General features: G+C 34.0%; 1 protein-coding gene across 1 annotated transcript in view; it reads right to left on the bottom strand.

Moving 5' to 3' along the window:
- LOC145266638 (uncharacterized) overlaps positions 1–23,140 on the bottom strand; it is a 275,190-nt gene that overhangs the window by 30,034 nt on the left and 222,016 nt on the right. Inside the window, exons 21-23 of the mRNA XM_080122562.1 lie at positions 17,489–17,635; positions 9,138–9,263; positions 5,307–5,409 (exon numbers count right to left, since the gene is read on the bottom strand). Coding sequence (XP_079978688.1) covers positions 5,307–5,409; positions 9,138–9,263; positions 17,489–17,635 — 376 coding nt within the window. The remainder of the gene's footprint in view (positions 1–5,306; positions 5,410–9,137; positions 9,264–17,488; positions 17,636–23,140) is intronic.

Below are 23,140 nucleotides of genomic sequence, written 5' to 3'. Positions count from 1 at the left end.
GTTCTGGTGGTCAATCCTCAACTCTCTGAATCTCTCCAAAACTAACTACATCACGTGGTCACCTAATTACGTGTCTCATACCAATCTAATCCACCTAGTTATTTGTTTATTCAAAACGAAAAGAATGTTTACATCTATTTTCTATTTTCGCATTCCTTTTGCGATTTATGCGTCAATCATTTCTTCCGCAATTTAAATGTTTATTCTTCTACTCATAATAACTGATCCAGCGACCATCCGTCGCTCAAATCAATTAACAAGAATACAATAACAATAATAATAATGTTTTGACCATTGCTTCCGCTTGCCACAGTTAACAGATACTACGCTATGATCACAGCCTAAAGGGTCATAACATTACATATGTACTGTTCATAAATTTATATGAATATATATATATATATATACTTGTTTATTGTTATATAAACATGCTCACATCCCGCAGCTACAAATAGCCACTTGTTTCAATCAAACAACAGATATCATCAGGCAGCGACTTGACTATTCAAAAGTTCAATGAATAATAAGGTTATTCATTGAACTTTTGAATAGTCAAGTCGCTGCCTGATGATATCTGTTGTTTGATTGAAACAAGTGGCTATTTGTAGCAGCGGGATGTGAGCATGTTTATATAACAATAAACAAGTATTATCAGCTCTTTTTATTGAGCACTATCTAACAACCTCGTTGAATTCATTAGTCCATTACTTTTGAATATAAAAAAACCCGAGTATATATATATATATATATATATATATATATATATACATTAAAATTTCAAACGTTTACACCCAAAATTGGCGAAGGAGTTTGATAGAATCTTCAAATGTAAACTTTGACCTCTTGGCAGCCAAATTCTCGCCCAAAAACTGATTAAAAAGCTTGCTGCAGGTCTGAATACCCTTTATGTAAAATTTTATAATATTTAGACCCAAAATTGGCTGAAAAGTTTGCTAGAGACCGATAAGATAAAATCTTTTGAACTTTGATCCCTTGGCAGCCAAATTTTCGGCCAAAAACCGATTGAAGAGCTTGCCCTATGTATGAATACAGTTTATGTAAAATTTTAAGTGTTTAGACCAAAATTGGCTTAGTAATTTATAGAGACTGCAGAGGTCTAATTTGTTTTAACTTTGATCCCAATTTTGACCCCTTAAAATTTTGGGCTCATATCAAATTAAAAAGTTTGATCCATATCCAAGTAACCTACATCTAAAATTTTAAATGTTTGGACTCAAAATTGGCGGAAGAGTTTGGTAGAGTTTTCAAAGGTCAAATCGCTGACTTTGACCTCTTGATAGCCAAATTTCTGACCGAAAACCGATCAAAAAGATTTTTCCAAATCTCAATACCCTTTATGTCAAATTTCGAGTTAGTAGATTGAAAATTGACAGAGTAGTTTAATAGGGGAATGCACACACACACACACACACACACACACACACACACACACATATATTTGGAGGAGTTAAAGGAAGAGAATAAAATCAATTCTTTAAAAAGAGACTACTCGGGATAATATAAAGCTCAACAAATTGTTTCAGAGCTTATATATTGATATATTACATTTTTTTCTCTCAACTCGAATTAGGGTTCAAGATTTTGCCTGAAATTTGATCAATATATTCCTATTACTATTCTAATTTATATTTTGGGTTAGTAATTACAAAATTAAAGTATAGAAAGTTTATATTCAAGGGAAAATATAAATTGACAAACGCAAAAGTATTGAGCACATTGATTTAATATTTGGTTTCGTTCAACAGCTTCCAGTCACTATCTATAGTTGCACACATGTTTTTTTTTTGTAAAGATTTGTAGGTATTTTGCGCGATTCTTTTCTCTTTTAAACATTGATCTTCAGTATTTTTCAAAAATTTTCAATTGGGTTGAGGTTTGGCGACTGACTAGCCAAATAAGAACGTCAATGTTGTTATTTTTAAACAATTCTTTGGTTAGTTTGGCAGTATGTTTGGGATCATTGTCGTCCTGAAACACATAACTGCTATTAAGTACCAACAGATCAGCAAATTTCCGGCGGTTTTTCTCGAGAATATCCTTGTACATCCGCCCATTTATTTTAGCATTGATGAATTCTAATTCACCAGTACCGTTGGATGAAAAACACCCCAATACCATAATCAACCTGTTGTAATATAGGCTGCCGCCATAAGTGCATACGTCCAGAGGTTTTTAGGGAGTTTTGATTCAATGAGTAGGCATCTTGCCATTTCAAAAAGTGTCCGCCACGCACGTTCAGCAGTCCCGTTTTGGTGTGGCGATCTAGGAGCTCATGTTTCATGCCTGATATGATGGTTAATTAGTAAAAGTTCAAAGTCTTTATTAGTGAATTCCGTACGGTTGTCAGAGCGAATACACTTGATTTCACCGTAGGGGGCCATATCGGCTAGATATTTCTTAGTTGCTAGCAGGGTATCAGATTTATTCTTTAAAAAGTAAACCATTATTAAACCTGAATGGTCATCTACGAAATTCAACACATATCTATAATGTTCTCTGGCCATGTGTTCTACGGGACCGTTCAAGTCACAATGCACCATTGATAGGATTTTTTTTGGCCTTTTTGTCTGGTATCTTGTTTTGATAGTTTGTCATTTTCCCTTGCGTACAGACGTCACAGTTGAAGGTTTTTGATGTTTGTATTTGCATTCCATCAACTACAGTCGGCAACTTTTTGATATCAGGAATATTGCAGTGTCCAAGAATTTTATGCCATGTCTGTAGATCATGGCAGGCGGTTTTTGATGGGACTACGCTATTTAAATAATATAGTCTTCCATTTTCTTTAATGTCGAATACAGTTCCATTCGGGTATACCAGTTTTGATTTATTGGGGCTAAAGTTTATATTTCCACCTTGGTTTGTGGCAGCTTGTACAGAAAATATATTTCGTTTATAATTTTGGGATTAGAAGAGCGTTTTCTAGAATACAGAAACACAGTTCACCTTCACTGTTCTTTAGCGGGATTTTCGCATTGCCTCTTTTCAAAACGATATCATTGACTCGACTCCCGTCAGCTAGTTCTACAAAATGATTTTGTGGCTTAAAGTTGGGATCAGAATTGATAAAATCAGATTCCTTTGTAATCACATGTGCCGTGGCCCCAAAATCGACAAGAAAATAATTATTGTTTGTTGAAGCATCAAATGTACACGAAAATAAAAATATATGTTCGCTAACAGAGCTCTCTACATTTTTAATGTAGTCGCCATTTTGAGTCCTGTATCTACATTGAAAACTCTTGCGATTAGGTCGTCCACAATTATAGCAAATAATTTTTGTACTTTTCTTAGGAAAAAACTTGCTTTTGGCAAAGTTGCGTTTTTTATTCCTGGCATGGGTATAATTCGATTTTGGTGTTTTTATGTGTATATTTTTAAATTTCATGATATATGTGGATTCGTTTTTTTCTGTGATCATTTTTTCAGTTTCTTCGTAACTTCTGAGTGCTCCCTTGAATTGGCTAAAATCATGGGTTTTTCTTTCTGGGTTATCACGGTGGTAAATGGCTTGAAATCACTCGGTAATCCATTAAGGACCATGGAAATTAACAGACTGTCACTTATAACTTCAGACATTTTTAAAGAATTTGCAGTTGTCTCGGCTTTTATAATATAATCAGTAATAGTTTCGGCTTCCATTCGTTTTAGAGAGGTCAGTTTAGTGTATAAAGAAAAAATGCTTTGCAGCCGTCGTCCAGGGCTTCTCTCATTACAAGTGATAGACTTCGGTCATCTAAACACCGTATTGATTCCGCAAAGACAGTTGCGTTCATTTCAATGAAGTCGAGGTCGTTTCTGTTTTCAGGTTGTGTTTGTAGTACTTTGTGTAGCTTTTGGATTCGTAGATATCCTAGAAATTTAACTTGCCACAATTCGAATTTTGATTCGGATCCATCGAAATAAAGACGCACGCTGGGTGCATAACCTCTAGAAGTGTAAGCCATTTTGAGTTTCAGAACAGTTTCAGATGGTTCGCTGTTACACACAAGTCCTGGGAGGTGACTTGTTTGTAGTAGACAGTTCCACAGAACAAAATATTCTTACCGTGTCGAGACGGAAAAGAACATGTGAAATTGCTCCAGAAAAGGTTTAATATTTATGAAGCAATTCTGGTTTCTGATTGGTTGGTAGCAGAACGTGAATTAATTTGATTCGTCAATTCTTAGCAGCATCGTTTATAAATAGAATCGTCCGACTGTGTGGGATCATACCCCATTGATAAACTTCACTGTAGGAATGGTATTCTTTTTGTTGTAGGCAGTGTCATTTTTCAGCTATACCTGCGTTGCTGTATTTCTTCCAAAGATTTCGATTTTCATTTCGTCTGACCAGATTACCTTGTCCCAAAATTCTTGTGGCTTTTTCTCCTATATGTTTTAACATTATTCAAATGTGGTCTGATATGTTGACGCATCCACAATAGAATTGTTCTTGGAAATCTTGAAACAAAACCTGTACGATTTGGAGCACTACTGATTGTATCTTTGCTCATATAAATCCCAGCTTCTCTGAGGTCCGTTTGAATTTCACCACGAGTAACAAAGGGGTTTCTTTGTACCTTTCTGCTTACCAACTTTGATTTTCCGTTTAATTTCCTTGGTCAACCACATCTTGGAAGATTTGCAACAGCTTCACCAGGGTTTTTCAAATTTTCTAATAACGTTTCCAACTGTACTAAGTGGTAGATTAAGTTCCCTTCATATTATTCGATACCCTTTCTGTGTTTGTGCTCATCAATGATTTTTTATGAATATCTATTGACAACTTTTTAGTTTTAAACATTTTATTAAATGAACTGGTTGCCTTTGAAGCAGGTGAACACAAACTGGAGGAATTTTGTAAAAAATATTTTAATATAAAACTCTCTGATTGGTCAGTGATAACTCGCTTGCATTATTGCAACATACAAAGCAAAAGTCATCTAAAATTATTTTAGAAAAGGAATTGTTTCCGTGTATCCAATACTTTTGCGTTTGTTAATTTATATTTTTCCTTAAATATAAACTTTCTTTGATTTTGTAATTACTACCCCAAATATTAGTTAGAATAGTAATAGGAACATACAGACCAAATTTTAGGTAAAGTCTTGAACCCTAATTAGTAATTAGAAGAAAAAAATATAATGGATCCAATGCTTTTGCATGGTACTGTATATATATGCGTGTGCACGCGCGCGCGCGTGTATGGTCTCCCGTATAGGTAGAATTATGGCAATACTCTCTTGTAAAAACAATATGAGTATCGGCAAGAGAAAATATGAATCCATAAATAACATAATTTACCTTAGATATAATACTGAGCCGACGATGATCAGAATTATAACGAGAATTGCTCCACTGCATCCGATAGCCACAAAGATCCACTTCTGCTTAGGATCGTCAGGTCCTGAAAATATCAACAATAAAACAAATTAAAATTCATGGAGTTAAAAGGTGTTTACTTCATGAATGCCAAGCCCATAGTTCAACACTCACACATGTAAGTTAAAACAGATCAAACCTATATTTTATAAACGTCAGTGTTAGAATATTAGTATGACTTTAAAATAAAAAAAGGACTTGTGTGTTATTAAAAAATGATAATGAGGATGTTGTAGGCCAAAGGAAATGTTTTTAGAAAGTAATTTTTGTCTACTCATAACTCATAAGTGATTTTGTTTGATTTTTATACTTTCGTATAATTTTACCTCTTTTAAATTGTTTTAAATATTATTTGGGGCATCCTTTTGAAGAGAGTTTATTTCAAATTTCTTGGTAATAAGATAACATTTCGATGCATGGTTAACTTTTTGTATGAAAATCGCTTTCGACAAGGCAGGAAGCCGCTTGATGTAAGGCGCTAAAATGAAAAATATAACTTTAAAATCAAAAACTAGCCAACGATAATTGTTATATGGATAGATTCTGACACCGAAAACTGCAATTCTTCCACCTTTGTCAGAAACAAAGCTGATTGAACTGGGGATTAAAGTTCCTACAAAGAAAAACAATTTAACTCTCTGAACTTACATACAATGGAAAACTGCTTCTGTGGTTTTCAAGAATTCTGGCGAAAGAACTGACCCATTAACTTATTGCCCCATTAAATTATTGCCCCATTAAATTATTGCCCCATAAGCCTCCTCCTGTTTTTTGCCAAAATATTTGAGTTCATAATTAATCAAGCTCTAGTCTATCACCTTACAGCTGCTAAACTTCTAACCGGGAATCAATATAGATTTAGACAAGCCCATTCCACAGCAGATATCCTAACTGTAATCTCTGAGCGTATATGCCATCCACTGGACAAAGCAGGAGAGGGTAGAGCGATAGCCCTCCATATATCTAAGGCTTTTGACAGGGTAGGGCACGATAGCCTTCTAAGGAAAATCAGATCATATGGTATCACTGGAAGAATACATAATGTAATAAAATCCTTTTTAAGTAAGAGAAAAATCCAGGTTGTCCTCGACGGTCGTATATCTAAACAATATGATATAAATGCGGGAGTAACTTCTGGGACCTTTATTATTCATGATATTCATAAATGTCATTTTCAATAAAATTGCTTCTGAGATGGGTATATTTGCTGATGATGCCACGTTCTATAACAGGCATGACAGGAAAACAAGTAAACACATGTTTAAGGAAATGGCAGAAACACTAGATGAAGACCAAGCTGTAGTAGAATGGGGACAAAAATGGATGGTCACATTCAATGCTGCCAAGACAAAGCTTGTTTCCTTCAATAATTACAAGAAACCTTCTTTACCACCAATAGCAATGGCCAAAAACATATTACATGAAAGTACTTCCTTTAAACTCCTCGGCCTAACGTTCACAGGGAATATGAACTGGAATAGATACATTGAGAGTATTTCCAAGGCTGCTGCGAAGAAGGTGGGCTCCCTCTACCATGCAAGAAAGCTACTTAACGGATTTGATATATGTGTTCCATTTCAGATCAGGGGTAAAGGTCAAGCCCAAAAGTTTGTCAATATATGAAGCCTCCCTAAGACAAGAGCCATTCATTTCAATTGATGCCAGATGGGAATCAGAGCGTTGATGATGTAAAGATAGAGGCTTGGTTTTAGATGCATTGAAAATAACCGGCCACCACTTTCCCTATCGTACCATGTACTCAAGATCAGAGGAGAGAGAGAATCAGAGAGAACTTGGTCGTTTACAGTCTTTGATGTGCTACCATAGATGGTAGTGTCATCTGCATAAATGTCTACGAATGATGTAAGGATGTGATTTGGAAGATCATTAATGTAGATCAGGAAGAGAGTTGGACCCAGGATGGACCCCTGAGGGACTCCAGCATAAATACTGTGAGCTTCTGATTTCTGTTCATCAGCTACTACTCTTATGAGCCTATCAGAGAGATATGATTTAGTAATTGAGAAGACATTTTCATACCGTAGCTAGAGATCTTGTGAAGTAAACCTTTATGCCACACCCTATCAAAGGCCTTTGATATGTCAAGAGCAATCGCCCCAGAAAGGAAGCTTCTGTCGAGAGATTTATTAATCTGTAAGCACATCTGCTGTAGATCTAGCAGAACAGAAACCATATTGCATGTCACTAAGAAGATTATTTTTGCTGAAATGGTTGACTACTTCTATATTTAACACAGATTCCAGCAACTTACTCATGGTGCACAGGAGACTTATTGGTCTGTACTGAGAGGGAGATGACTGATCACCTGAATTCAAGGCATACTGATGAGATTTTACCGGGTGCTGGGAAGCAATTCTCCTTAAGACAATGTTTAAATAACTTTGTAAGTACGGGTGCTAGTTCTGGTTGAAGTTTTTTGAGCACTATAATTGGAATGCGGCCAGGGATAGTTGCTTTACTGGAATAAAGGTTTTTAATTAGCTTGGCATCATCACATACAGATATTTATATGTCACAATAGCATGTTTTCTGATACAGGAAGAAATATTGGAGGTTGGCAATCTTGGTCGCAAAGGGTAGAATTAGCTACAAAGTTCTTGGCAAAGAGTTTGGCTTTGTCTGATGCTGCCGAGATTACCTCACATCTATTGATGATAGTTGGGATAGAGCACACACTTTTCTTTAGAATTCTGTTTGTTATTTGCCAAAACTGGTGGGAACCAAGCCGCTGCTCAGCTACTTTGGACTTGACGGACTGAGAATACAACTCTCTCACGTTCTTTATTACTTTTTATAGTGGTTGCTGTATATTCTGTTTTGACCTTTTCTTTTCACACTGGTCCTTTCTAATAGCTTGTGTCAGGATGCACAAGAATGGTTTTGTCAATCTTATCCATACCGACGCCTGTGCTACGGACATACTTCAAGAGTATCTGTTCACTGACTAGTATACTATCTTTCACGTTTTTGTGCATGACAGAATCAGTTTTTTTATAACAGATGCAGAAGATGGACGTTTTTCAGTTGACATTTTTTACTTCCGAGCATCTGGAGTTAAGAGTGAACAATATTTTCAGGAATCGTAGTCGAGAGTTGTAGTTGGGTATTTTAAAAATTAATTCCAGTCAAAGATTTTCAGCTGACCCACCGCATCTCTAGCCACAACAAGATCTAACACCTGCCTCATAACAATGTTGCATCCCTGTGTCTATTTTACAAGTACTTTAATGTAATGTTCTCTGATGAATTCAAAGCATTGGTGCACCCTCACCAATACACTTGACTAACCCGACAAGCAGCAAAAACAAACCCCTTCACAGTTGAGGACACAAGATGCCGGAACGCCTTCTACTCTAATAGTTTCTTCCCTCGAGTTGCTAGACTTTGTAATTTCCCCCCTGTTTCCTGCTTCCCTGCTTGTAATAACTTGCAGAAGCTTAAATATAATGCAAATAGACATTCTGCTGCTCAACTCCTCAGTCCTTTGTTAGACACGATCCCAAATAGTATCCCCTTAAGTTCCAAAGCGCAATATAGGTAAAAAAGAGTATATATATATATATATATATATATATTCTCCCAATCCGAATAAGAGTTTGCAATGTTATAAGAATGTTTTGAGTCTACTGAGTAGTCTGGTGTACCGATGAGGGTATTGTTTGGCCATGGTTAAGGTTTGTACTCTTTGATTGCTTGTGTTAAAAAATCGTTAATACTTATCAATGCACATACCAGAAAAATTCTCGCATTGGATTCCAGAAAATTTATTCGAACAAAGACAGACGTGAAGCATATCGTGTATGCCCTGATGACATATTCCTCCATTTTTGCAATAGGCTGGGTCAATAAGGCATTTAGCTGCAACAATAAATAAAAGACAATTAATTGAAAGAAAATGATAAATACACATACAATGAAGACACATTTAGTAGTTAAAATAAAATTATATATATCGAATATATATGTATATCCAGAGCGTAATTTTGTTTTTCATTCCAAAGTTGTCTTTGACAATTTTTTGTCCATATTATTGTCCATATTATAGAGATTCAAGTGACACCAACACGGCTTCAACTAGATTTCATACAAAGCAACAGCAGATAAAAATCATCGAGGCGTACTTTTCCACAAAATCAATTCTGGCCTAGCAACAATGCAGGAAACATTTTGATGCAAAATTATGGGAAACAGGAAATGTTACAAATACCCAAAAAGACCACAGTGGTCAACATCGTTCTGCTATTATTCCTGACAATATTCAAATTTTACAGGAATGATATTTAGCGATAATTTTTTGTCCATATTATTGTCCATATTATAGAGATTCAAGTGACACCAACACGGCTTCAACTAGATTTCATACAAAGCAACAGCAGATAAAAAAAATCATCGAGGCGTACTTTTCCACAAAATCAATTCTGGCCTAGCGACAATGCAGGAAACATTTTGATGCAAAATTATGGGAAACAGGAAATGTTGTAACATTTCCTGTTTCCCATAATTTTGCATACCCAAAAAGACCACAGTGGTCAACATCGTTCTGCCATTATTCCTGACAATATTCAAATTTTATAGGAATGCCTTGCGGAATTCCTCAGAAAATCAACATGCCGTCTATTATAAGAAACTGACATTTCGAGATCATTAGTTTTGAGAAGCTTCAAAATTCAAGTCTTGTAGCAGCAAACCAATCGCAATAGAGCAGAACGAGGATTATTTTGTGAAGATATCAGTGAAAGGATGGAAACTGACTCTGGCTTGTTGGATTAGATTTTCTTTAATAAAGAGGATCACTGTCACTTGAGTGGGCGTATCAACAAGCAGAGTATCTGCTTCTGGACCCAGGTTCAACTGCATGAACATACTCATCGCCCTCAGCCAACAGAAAATGACTTTATATCGTGGCTGCCGAGAGTAGAAGGCTAGCGAATTGAAGAATCATTCGGTGAATGACGTAGCAACATCTTGGTGAAAAAGAACTCTTTAGCATCGCAATATCTTCTTTGTTTTCATGTGGCACAAAATAGACAATTTTACCTCAAGTATCGAGTATGCTTAATATTTTGGGAGTTATTTTCATTTTTCAATAGAAAATAATGAATTAATTATTTTTAAATGTTTTTAATTAAAACTTGAAGTAATTTCATAACCTTAATTAAAAAAATTTGTAAAAACAATAATTTTTCAATGAGAATTTTTAAAGAAAATTCTTTAAAGATGAAATAAAACTTTTCAGTAACTATTTTCAAAGATTGTGGAAATATTTTTATTTTTGCAATACATATCGTTTATTTTTAAAACTAATACATAAGTTAATGCATAAATCTTACTAGTTGTGTAGCTGCCATCGCGCAAAGGCAGCAAGTGTACCGCAGATTTAACTGACATGAGTCCAGTTCAAACACACAGAAGTATATAGAAGCCAGAAATAATTGTAAGAAAGAAATAGCGACAGCTAAGAGAGAATTTACTGAAACCACCCAAAAACGCATCGAAGCACAGAAACTAGGAACATGTAACTTCTGGAAAATCTACAACAGTGTAGTAAATAATGGGCAATCAACAATTCCCCCACTATCCAACAATCATGAGGTTGTTTGCTCAGCAACTGAGAAGGCTAACATGCTTGCCAGTCGGTTTGCCTCCAACTCCACACTAGACCCTGCAAACCACCCCCTCCCTGACTTTCCTTTGCGGACAGACGCCACACTAGACAATCTGGGAATAACCCCTTCTCAGGTGCATGCTATCATAAAAAAAATCTTGACACTTCAAAAGCATGTGGGCCTGATCTCATCCCGGCTGTGCTATTAAAAAAGTGCTCCGCCAAAGTAGCGCTGGTTCTCTCCAAACTTTACAACCAATTCCTTAATGATCTTGCTTTCTTGCCTGCTGGAAAACTGCTTCTGTGGTATCAGTTTTCAAGAATTCTGGTGAAAGAACTGACCCAGTAAATTACCGCCCCATTAGCCACCTCTCACTTTTCGCCAAAATATTTGAGTCCATTATTAACCAAGCTCTAGTCCATCACCTTACAGATGCTAAACTTCTGACCGACTAAGAATAAGGATGTAGGCAAGCCCGTTCCATGGCAGACATCCTAACTGTAATCTCTGAGCGTATATACCATTCACTTGACAAAGGGGAGGGTATGAAGATCTTTTCAGGAAAATCAGATCATATGGTATCACTGGAAGAATCTTTAACATAATTAAATCCTTCTTAGATAAGAGAAAAATCCAGGTTGTCCTCGATGGTCATACATCCAAAAATGATATAAATGTGGGAGTGCCTCAGGGGTCTATCCTTGAACCTCTATTATTCATAATATTCATAAATGAATTCCCTGACAAAATTGTCTGTGAGATGGGTAAATATACTGATGACACCACTCTCTATAACCGACACGACAGGAAAACAAATAAACATATATCTAGAGAAATAGCAAAAACACTAGAGGATGACCTTCGATCTGTAATGGAATGGGAACAAAAATGGATGGTCACATTCAATGCTGCTAAGACTAAACTTGTTTCTTTCAATAACTACAAGAAACCTTTTCTACCACCAATAGCAATGGCTAAAGACTCTTTATCTGAAAGTACATCTTTTAAACTCCTCGGAAATATGAATTGGAAAAATTACATTGGGAACATTGCCAGAAACGCTGCGAGAAAGGTAGGTTCTCTCTACCGTGCTAGAAACCTACTAACGCCCGAAAGTATCCTGTACCTCTATAAGGCCACCATTCGCCCATGTATGGAGTATTGTTGTCATATTTGGGCTAGTGCATCTGCTACTAGTGTCTCACTCCTAGACGGGGTTCAAAAGAGAGTCGCCAACCTAATAGGTGCTGAACTGTCATCTAAGCTTCAGCCTCTGTCTCATCGACGTAATGTAGCATCCCTCTGCCTGTTCTACAAGTATTTCAATGGTGAATGCTCTGCCGAATTGCAAGAACTTGTGCCCCCTCGACGTAAGTAGCCCCAACAAACTCGACAAGCAGCAAAATCCCACCCCTTCACAGTTGAGATCCCTAGATGAGAGTCTTCTACTCCAGTAGTTTCTTCCCCAGAACCGCTGGACTTTGGAATTTCCTTCCGAGCTCCTGCTTCCCCAACTGTACTGACATGCAGAAGTTCAAATGTAACATGAACCGACATCTTGCTGTCCAACTCCCCACATAGTACCCCTATAGCTTATCTCCCTGATAGTAGCCCCCTACAGCAAAGTGGCAATGTGCTTTGTTTGGGGTGAAATTGCAATAAAAAATATTTTTTACAAAATGTCTGCGCGTGTGTCTGTTTCCGTTTTTCAAATTGTATGTCTTCCTAGATAGATGCTCGCTTGACGGCGTGCAGTAGCTCAAAAGATTGCATTTTGGGTGCAGAATTTTATTAGAGGTATTTACTCGGTTAAAACAATTCCTAAGGGTTTCAAAAAGGGGTTCAAACTTGAAAGAAATGACAACTTGACGAGTGTAGCGCCATGGCGTTGTTCTGTAATATAGACATTTATTTATTTAGTAAATTTACAAGTGTTTGAAAGCAGTCGTCTCTTTGGTACAGTGAATAGCGTCATCGATTATAACACCCATGTTGTGGTTTCGAGCTCCACAATTTCTTTCTTTTTTTTTTTTACATTTCAATAGTCTTGACTTTTAAATGTTATGTAATAATTATATGGGAACACTTTTATTGAAAAAATTCAGAAATATGTTTTTGCTGTACATAATGAAAATGTCATATTCCAAATATATAGGATATATTATATATCGGCTTATTTGTTACATTCCAAAAATCACGTAAATAGATCAAATAATGGCATTTTGTATTGAATCAGCTCCTAAAGTAATTTTTTTTTACACAGAAATCATCACATTATCAAGACCAAGAGGCTACTCGAGGATAAGGGTTAAAGAGTGTACAGTAGTGAATTGGACAATATAGTAATCAATTCAGTAAATTTGTTAACTTATATGGAACGGCTCATTATAACTTGTTTATGTTAGACTTGAAGACAACCATATTGTAGTCAGCCGAAAAGCAGGAAAACGGAAGACAATTCCACAGGCGTGCAGTTCTAAGAAAGAAGCTTTGTTCATGAATCTACGTTTAGGTTTAGGCACAGATAAAGAGTGGGGGGAATTATTGATAGTGTTTTCAGCTAGTTTAGTGTTTCTTGTGAAAGTTTGGCAAGGGGGGAACCATAGACTGAAGCTCAGTCGAACACCTTACATGAAAATAAAGATACATCTGAGACATCTCACAACATCTCTTCTGTGAGATAGAGGTTGCAGGGAAGAGAAAAGGACATCTTCTATGGGACTACGAAGTCTATTTTGAACTCTATCAAGGCAGGACAAGTCCTTTTTAGCAGCTCCTGCCCAGATGTAGCAACAGTATTCCATCCTTGGACGTACCTGGCTCTTATATAGATAGAGAATTGCATCAGCAGTGAGATATTTACTGGATCGATAGAAAGATCCCACCATTTTTCCAGCGGCCTCGGCAACAGATTTGATGTACGTGTTGCATTTAAGATCAGGAGTAAAGGTCAAGCCCAGAAGCTTGTCAAAACTTGAGGCCTCCTGAAGACAAGAGCCATTCATTTCAATTGATGCCAGATGTTGATCAGAGTGTTGATGATGTAAAGAGAGAAGCTTGGTTTTAGATGCATTAAAAGTAACCAACCACTCTTTTCCCCATTGTACCACATGCTCAAGATCAGAGGAGAGAGAATCGGAGAGAACTTGGTCGTTTACTCTCTTAGATGTGCTACCATAAATGGTAGTGTCACCAGCATAAATGTCTACAAATGATGTAAGGATGTGATTTGGAAGATCATTAATGTAGATCAGGAATAGAGTTGGGCCCAGGATGGACCCCTGAGGGACTGAGCTTCTGATTTTTAGAAAGAAATGATTTAATAATTGAGAAGACATTTCCAGCTATACCATAGCTAGAGATCTTGTGAAGTAAATTTTTATGCCATACCCTATCAAAGGCCTTAGATATGTCAAGAGCAATTTCCCAAGAAAGGTTGCCTCCGTCGAGAGATTTGATTAACCCATCATTATGAATTTTTATTATGTGTATATGACTATATATTTCTATGTATTGAATTCACTCCTAAACTAATTATGAATTTTATTAATGTGTAAATGTTTATATATTTGTATGTATTGGATTCATTCCTAAACTAATTAACCGATCATTATGAATTTTAATTATGTGTATACGATTATAAATTTCTATGTATATATATGTATGTATATATTTCTGTGTCCTCCAAAACTAATTAATTGATCATTATGAATTATCTGCAATGTATATGTTTGTATATTTCTATAGATGTCATATTCCAAAAATCACATACAATGATCACTTACTAAGCTAATGTATTTATGTATATTAGAAATTTTATCCAATAAGGTACTTGTGTAGTATAGTACTCATATGAAAAAATTATGTAAAATCATTGAGTAATTTAATATTTATATTAGAAATAATGTACTTGCACAGTATCCCTATTTAAAATGCCTCCCCACGGGACAGAGTTAAACACCAGGGTCGTTTTTTTTAATGTGGAGAGAAGGAACAAAAATAAAAATTGTCTCAGTCGTGAAGGATTTCTCTTCCACTGACAGAGAACAAGAAATTGAAGTGCAGCATCTAAAGAACAGATACTACACTTTGATCTTATAAGGTACTTGTGTAGCATAGTACTCGCATGAAAAAACAAAGAATATCCTAACTGTGATGTGCATAAGTTATTAAAACCATAAATCACATTAAATATTCGAGTTGTATGACTTACATAATAAAAATAATGTGCTTCTTCACGATAGCACTCAGATGCAAAAACAAATTCTTACCCCTGACGTACAGAAAATTTAGCACAACAGGAAATTTCATAAACGTATCGAGTTCTTTCAGTTTTAAATGAGAAAAAGATATTTGTACAGTATCCTACTCCAAAAATAAAGTACTTGTACAGTATAGTACCCATATGAAAAACAAAGGAAATCTGAAGTAAAAACAAACTCTCACCTGTGACATACGGAAAAGTTATCACAACAGAAAATTATGCAAAATTATCGAGTAGTTTTATCTACACCTTAGAAATGACATACTTGTACATTACCACAGAAATAAAGTACTTGTGCAGTATAGTACACACATGAAAAAAACAAAACAAAAGAAAATCCTACCTGCGATATGCATAAAAGTTATTAAAATAAAAAAAAATCTTTTTTTTTTAAGACTTTTTAAAATATAATCTTTAATGTCATAAAATGACGGAAAATACGATGATAATCGCAGAGGAATTGTAATTTTTTATTAAATAAAATGTTTTATTTAAGAAAGAAAGCTGCGACTTTTTAAATGTAGCAAACTTAATAACATTAATAAAAACTATTTAACATTACAAAAAATATGCGACAATAGTTACAGAGGAATTGTAGTTTCTATTAACAAAATATTTTATTAAAAAAGAATGAAACTGCGAAAACATTTTAAAAAAGTTTTGCAGTTTATTTAATAAAAAACATAAATAAAAAGTATTGCAGTAATAAAAAAAACATAAATAAAAAGTATTGCAGTTTATTTAATTACAAAGTGTTTTCTGTTTTCATTGTGTGTTTTTAAAAAAGTAGTTACATCGTTCTTTTTTACAATGTCTCGAATCTGCTCTGGCCTCAGCATCCTAAATTCTCGTATAAAAACGAATGTATTTCTTGGTAAAATAGAGTTATCTCCCTTAGAGCAATGACGAATTCTCACATAGCGTCTAATATTGTAGTTTGTTTCGGTATATGATTCGTCTCTCTTAATCTCAATGTCTCAATTTATATTTATCTCCCCTTTTTTACACTTTTAAAAAATATTCTGTAAAGTTTATCAAATTTAAAAAGAATACTTTTAATAAACGCGTTTTTTTTATTATCTTTTTCTGTGTATTAACAAGTTAGCGTAACGGAAACATAGGTCCCCCTAGATCCGGCCATACCGGTGTCAGGTGAAAACGTCGAGTGGAAGAAATAGACTTCCGTTTCTATTGTAAAACAAATTGGTATGAAAGAAAATGTGAAACTTTTTACACCACTTTACTTATATTTTTTTGCTCCGAATCAAATAAAAAACAAGAAAAGATTTTAAAAATCCACACAAAAACATGAATAATTATAAAGTGCATAGTCCTTTCTACCGTTTCACTTTACCATTTTTATTTTTTCCTGTCAATCAAAAATTATTTTTTTATTTATTCCTTTTTCTTTTTTTCATTTGTAAAAGAAAAATGAATTCCAGCGTATTTCTCGAAACATTTAAAAACAACGTTTTGATACCTTAAAAGAGGAAAAACTCAGTTAACTGTTTCGATAGCGAGAATGTAGTTTTAATTTTAGAAATTTCCTGAATTAGTGCTGAAATATTCTGTTTGTGTTCAAAATTAACATTTTAAATGTTAACAATATGTTCCAATGCGAGGCAAAGACCAAACCCACGTGCTATTGGATAGTCTTTGATGTTTGCTGGTATTGCCTCTTTAAATTCATCAAAATGTAACGGGATATTTTTATTTTAGCAATTAAGTGGGTTTATTGCTATTGACAGTCTACATGACAGGTATATTATACCGTTCATTGTACACCCAGATTCGTTTTGTACTTTTTTCGTGCGATTTTTTGGTTTTTGATGCATTCTTCTTCCATTTTCTTGTAATTTTGTTGGTCACTCTTGGCTACGAATGCAAACAGACTTGATATAAAAAAATATATTTTCGCGAAAATTATCTTTACTTTCATCATATTTACCTTGGGGTAAAATTGTTGAGTATCAAAACCTATCTCTTTACAACCCCCTCCTTTTCATAACCTATCATACTTTCATCAATCACAGTCCATTTTGTGTAGGCTGTTTTTGAACCCAGTAAACGACGGGTACTTCTGCTAGTATATATATATATATATATATATATATATATATATATATATATATATATAGTCATCCACATAGAGTTTCGTCAGGTTTTCTTGCTAGTCTATACTAAAATGAAACACGTGCTTGTGTTTTACTCACCTAAACATCCACTGGAATTCGATCTGGGCTTACTGCTTAAGGGGAACGTGCAATCGGTGCAATTACGTTGGTCAATATCGGAATATGTACCCCCGGGGCAATTCACACACCCGGTTGCTATTGCTTTCGTACCGGCAGGACATTTTTCTGGAAGCGAAAAGAGAATAAGAAAATAAAGTAAAACAAAAAGATAAAAAAAATTCATAAAACTATGATTACTTTTTTAGTACAACCGTTATAAATTTATCATGCAATAAAAAAACTTTTAAAAATATACATTATTTGTATTGTTAATTTATGTTTTATTTTCAAACTTAATATTTCATAAAGTTAATATTTGATTTTCTTTTTATTGTAAGATTTTCATAAGGAAAATGATGTAATGGAATAACCTAACATTCCTTCATAGATGAAATGAACTATTGAGCCTCTCACCTGACTGAGGCAGAACGAAAAAATACAGGAAGAGAATAAGAAAATATGTCCAGTAACTCTTATGTCACATGTATTCCCTTGTAAATAAACCCCTTTGTCTTTCACCCATAACCCCGTGTTTCTTGCTGTATTCTCATTTAAAATAAGGATATAACAAATGGCGACAGGATTCGAATTCACAACAAGGAAACTTTAAGCCAAAAAGATATTGGACAACAAATGGAAAAAAACTGCACAGAAAAATTCAACGACTGAAAAAAAAAGCTAAGACACCAGTGGCGGCTCGTGCCTGGAGCTGTGGAACTGCAGCACCCCCGATCATTTCTATTCAATATTATCGATACACGGTAAAAATAATACGTTTATTTTTTCCTTTCTATGTGATAATATATCATATTAATAATAATAATAATAATAATAATAATAATAATATATATATATATATATATATATATATATATATATATATATATATATATATATATATATAATCCTGAAGCTTAATGTCGATAACTGTCCCCATATTCATATAAGTATAAAAGTAAAACTTTGCTTGGAGCTGCCAAATTCACAGTTACACATTCTTAGCGAAGTTCGCTTATACGCATGCGCGCTTCAGACGGCGAATGAAAGCTAAATTGGAACTGTCGTTTTAGCAGTTCCAAACGCTCGTGAAAACCGGTGTTTGCGTGTTTTCGCTTATATTATTATTTTTTTAAAAGGCTTGTTTACAAATGTTTTGTTTTTATTATTATTAAAAAGTGTAAAGTGTTCTTGTAAATAAATATCCACCTTAAAAAATATTCTCACACTTTTAAATGCGATTTAAGCAGACAAAAATATACAATATGCGACACTTTTTTTTTAATTAAAAGTGTTCGGGCTTTTTACCCGTAAAGCTACCAACGTAACTAATGTTATTTTTTCACGTACGGTTTATTTTGTTTGTGTTTTTATGTAGTTTGAAATCTATTCATTTTGTGGTAGTTAAACTTTACAGAATAAAAAAAAATATTTACATTTTTTCTATAGAAAAGCGAAGAAAATTTTATTTTTTAAATACATTTTAGTTAAAAAATGTTTTTAAATGTTGCTCATGGTATAAACATGTAATCTTTTTTTATTCTATATTTTATTTACAAAGTAAGTTTAGTTATAAATACATTTTTAAATTTTAAATAAAACTGTTATCCAATAAAACCATTTTTAAATGGTAAACTCCTAACTTTACCATCGTGTGCAAGCAAGTAAATTTCAAAGATTTTGTTTTTGTGAAAAAATAAATTATTAAAAAATTGTAAATAAAATGTATTTAAAAAAATGTTTTTCGTTTGTTTGCCTGCGGAAAAGCCCATAAAATTTATTCAATCTGTAAAGTTTTAAAGAAATATATTTGTATATTTTTTTATTACTCTGTAAAGTGTACACAATTTAAAATGGTATTTTTTTTATTAAAATGTTTTTGCGTATTATCCCTTTTTCGACGGCTTATAATGGCAAAGTTAAAAAATATTTGTATTAAAAAAAGACAATTTTAATGGCAAGCTTATTTTGTTATACGCCTATTTTTAATTAACAACAAGCTTTTTTATAAATAAAAACGTTTTTAAATACTAAAACTATTTTCGTTGATAAAAATCTATTATCTAAAAGTTATAAAAGTACCATTCAACTCAGTTAGAACTTCCGGTTCAGTTGAATCGCAAAAAGAGAATCACGTAAACATTGTATTCCTTCAAACCCTAATTAATATTCTACTAATTGACTGCCTAGTACTTACCTTTCCCAACACAATTGATATAAAAGAATTTAACCATGGCCTCCTTGCATCCCCAAGAAATAACTTCTGTGACGGTAAATGAACTTCAACAGATTGAGTTTTCACAGCTGCCTCTCCATGATAAAGTTGAAATTAAGAAAAGAGGCCGTTCAACGCCTGATATTCAAATATCTCAGCCAGGCATTAGCAACAACAAAGTGTATATTCATAGTTTTAATTCTGACTGGTACCAACGGAAAAGTTGGCTTTGCGGCTGTGAACTAAAAAAGGCATTGTTCTGCTTTCCTTGTTTGTTGTTTGGGGGTGATGTAACGTGGACAAAAGATGGTTTCAGAACTATTAGCAAAATGAAAGATAGAACTGAAAAGCATGAGAAGTCAAAGAAGCACGTTGACAATGTAGTTTCCCTATCAATTTTGGGGACCGTAAATATTAAAGAAAAACTTAGTGAGGCCTACAGACTTTCAATCAATCATCATAACATGAATGTTAAGAAGAACCGTGAAATTTTATCTAAAATAATAGATTGTATTTTCTTTTGTGGGAACTTTGAAACTCACTTACGAGGACATGATGAAAAAGATGATTCAGTAAATCCAGGTGTATTTAGAGGATTAATAAATTTTGCATCTAAATTAGATCCAGATTTAAAGAATCACTTAGAAACCAGTAGTGTCTTCAAAGGTGTTTCCAAGACCATTCAGAATGACATACTTGACTGTCTTTTACAAATATACCGTGATGAAATAAGGGCAGAAATTAGCAAAGCTTCCTTTGTAGCTGTCATGGCTGACGATACAACAGATGTGTCTGAACATACACAAATGATCATTGTTTTACGGTACGTCTTGGATGAAAAAATACTTGAACGCTTTTGGGGATTCTTTATTCCAGAAAACCAAACCGCTGATGGAATATCAAAATGTATTCTACAACAATTGGATATAATCCTTCAAGGGAATCGCCAAAAACTGATAGCTCAGACATTTGATGGTGCAAATGTCATGAAAGGCAAAAAAGATGGTGTTCAGGCGAAAATAAAAGCAGTTTATAGTAATGCATATTTCACTCATTGTTATGCGCATCAACTTAATTTAATAATGAGGAATGCAGCAAGCATTACACGAAATGCTAGAATATTTATCTCTAACATTTTGGCTATTCCGACTTTCTTTTCTAGATCACCACAGCGTCTGTCCATTTTTCAAGAAGCATCTTGATGTAAGCATTCCACGTCCATCTGCCACAAGGTGGAACATACGGACCATAAATAGAGTTCATGAAAATGTTCAAACATTAAAAAAATGTCTCACTGAAATTCAGCCAACATCATATGTAGATGAAACCGTTGCAGAAGCGACAGGAATTCTGAAATATTTGAACGATGAAAATTTCATATTTTGGTTAGAGCTATTTCATCAAATTATGTCTCATGTTGAAATTATTTATAATCAAATGCAATCTCGGGAAATTAGCATATATAAAGTCAATGAATACATAGCAAATTTCAAAACTGCTATTTTAGAGATAAGAAACTCCAAATACTGTGAAAATCCTTCAAAAACACCCAAGGCCGAAGCTAAAGAACTGTGTGACTATATATCTGTTGATATAACGGACAGATATTCTTCAACTAAACATTTAATACTTGCTAAATTGTTTAACAAGAAAAGCTTTGCTAGTTTTAAGAAAGAACTACCTACAGAAGAGATATCCTTGACAACTGAAGCATATCCCATGATTGACAAACAAAAGCTTGAAACTGAGTTAGAAATATTTTATAGTAGGTCAGATATCCATGAGTATCGCAAAGTTATTGATCTCCTGAAATTTATTTTGGAAAACAATTTAAACGATGTTCTTAGTGAAATCACAAAACTCATAAAATTATCTTGACAATTACCATGACTACATCAGAGGCAGAACGTTGTTTTTCAACTCTGAAAAGAATAAAAACTTTTCTAAGGAGCACTATGGGTTGCAAAAGAATAAATGCACTTGCAGTGCTTTCAATTGAAAAAAAGTTCTTCAGCAGTCATTCAGAAGTTAAAGAAAAAATTATCAATCTTTTCTCACAAATTAAAACAAGAAGCATGGAATTTACTTTCAAATAAATATAATAAGTAAGATATTCCAAATATTTACATCTATTTAGAATTCCTTTAAGTTATTGTATTTTTATACGTGTGCATACGTATAAATTATGTATATTTTTTATGTTTGTTTTATTTTTACACAATATTAAAACAATACGCATTTTTTTAACAGCACCCCCACTAATCTTAGGCACGAGCCGCCACTGTAAGACACACAAAAAAAGTAAGTTATTTTTTTTTATTCAGTCTGTTACGGTCCTGCTGCAAAAAAAGAGAAACATTGAAAAGAACGATTTTTCTCCGAACGGAAGAAAGTTGTCCATTTAACATTTCTCTTGTTTCATAAAAAGAAAGAAAAATACGGCGGAAAAGAACGCACTATGCTGTTGGTTCGGTGTCAATTTCGTGAGTGTAACTCCCTCCAAAAACCTTGTTTACAAAAGAATGTTGTTTTATGGTTTAAAAAAACTATTCAGTGAATTTATTTAATGCTTCTTGCAGGTAATGTTAACCTTTTGTTTTATTACTGTTTAAAAAAAATTTTCAACATGGAATAATTAGCCGAGTTTTCAAAACCTATACAATTAGCACTGACGGCCCAACAAAGCCAGATAAAATTTTACAAAAAGAACAGTTAAAACAAAATGAAGTATTAAAAATAATATTAATGAAACAAGAAGAAAAGGATTATCGGTTCAACCCGGAAGGAATTGCAAATTCGCTGACAGAATTTTTATATGAACCAACTAATGGGTTAATGTTTCCAGCATATTATTGTAGATACGAAAATATTTTTTCCAAACGGTGTCAGGCCTGGTCAGATGAAGAAAAAAATTATTTTACTGTTGCAAAAACTGGGTTCCCATGAAAATACCAAGTATATTAATTTTATACTTCCAAGGAAACCCGAAGATATTTCTTTTAAATAGACTATGGAAATTTTATCGAACATTTTCGGGGAGCGGGATAGCTTATTTCATACTCGTTATAAGGTGTTTAAATATTTTGAAACAAGATGATGAAGACTTTATCGCTTAGGCTGGGAGAGTAAATACCCAATGCAAGTTAAGTTTAAAGACCTAAAAGAGGACATGTTTAAATGCTTGATATTTGTGCAAGGGTCAACATCCTCGAAGGATGAAGAGATTCGTTCTAGGGTATTATCCATTATGAACCAAGACATAGAAATAACCTTACAGAAAGTTACTGAGGAATGCCAGAAACTGTTAAAGTTAAAACAGGATGATACTAGTATTGAAGAGAAAAATATTGACAAAATATAAATGGTAAAGCAAGGTGACCACTATGTAAAAAATGCTGTAAGACGTGTGGAGGAAAGAA

Source organism: Euprymna scolopes, chromosome 41 (genome assembly GCF_053919585.1).
Source record: "Euprymna scolopes isolate OS-2025 chromosome 41, ASM5391958v1, whole genome shotgun sequence".
Lineage (NCBI taxonomy): Eukaryota > Metazoa > Mollusca > Cephalopoda > Sepiida > Sepiolidae > Euprymna > Euprymna scolopes.
The sequence above is the reverse complement of the archived record's forward strand: the minus strand, read 5'-3'. Positions and strand labels throughout refer to the sequence as shown.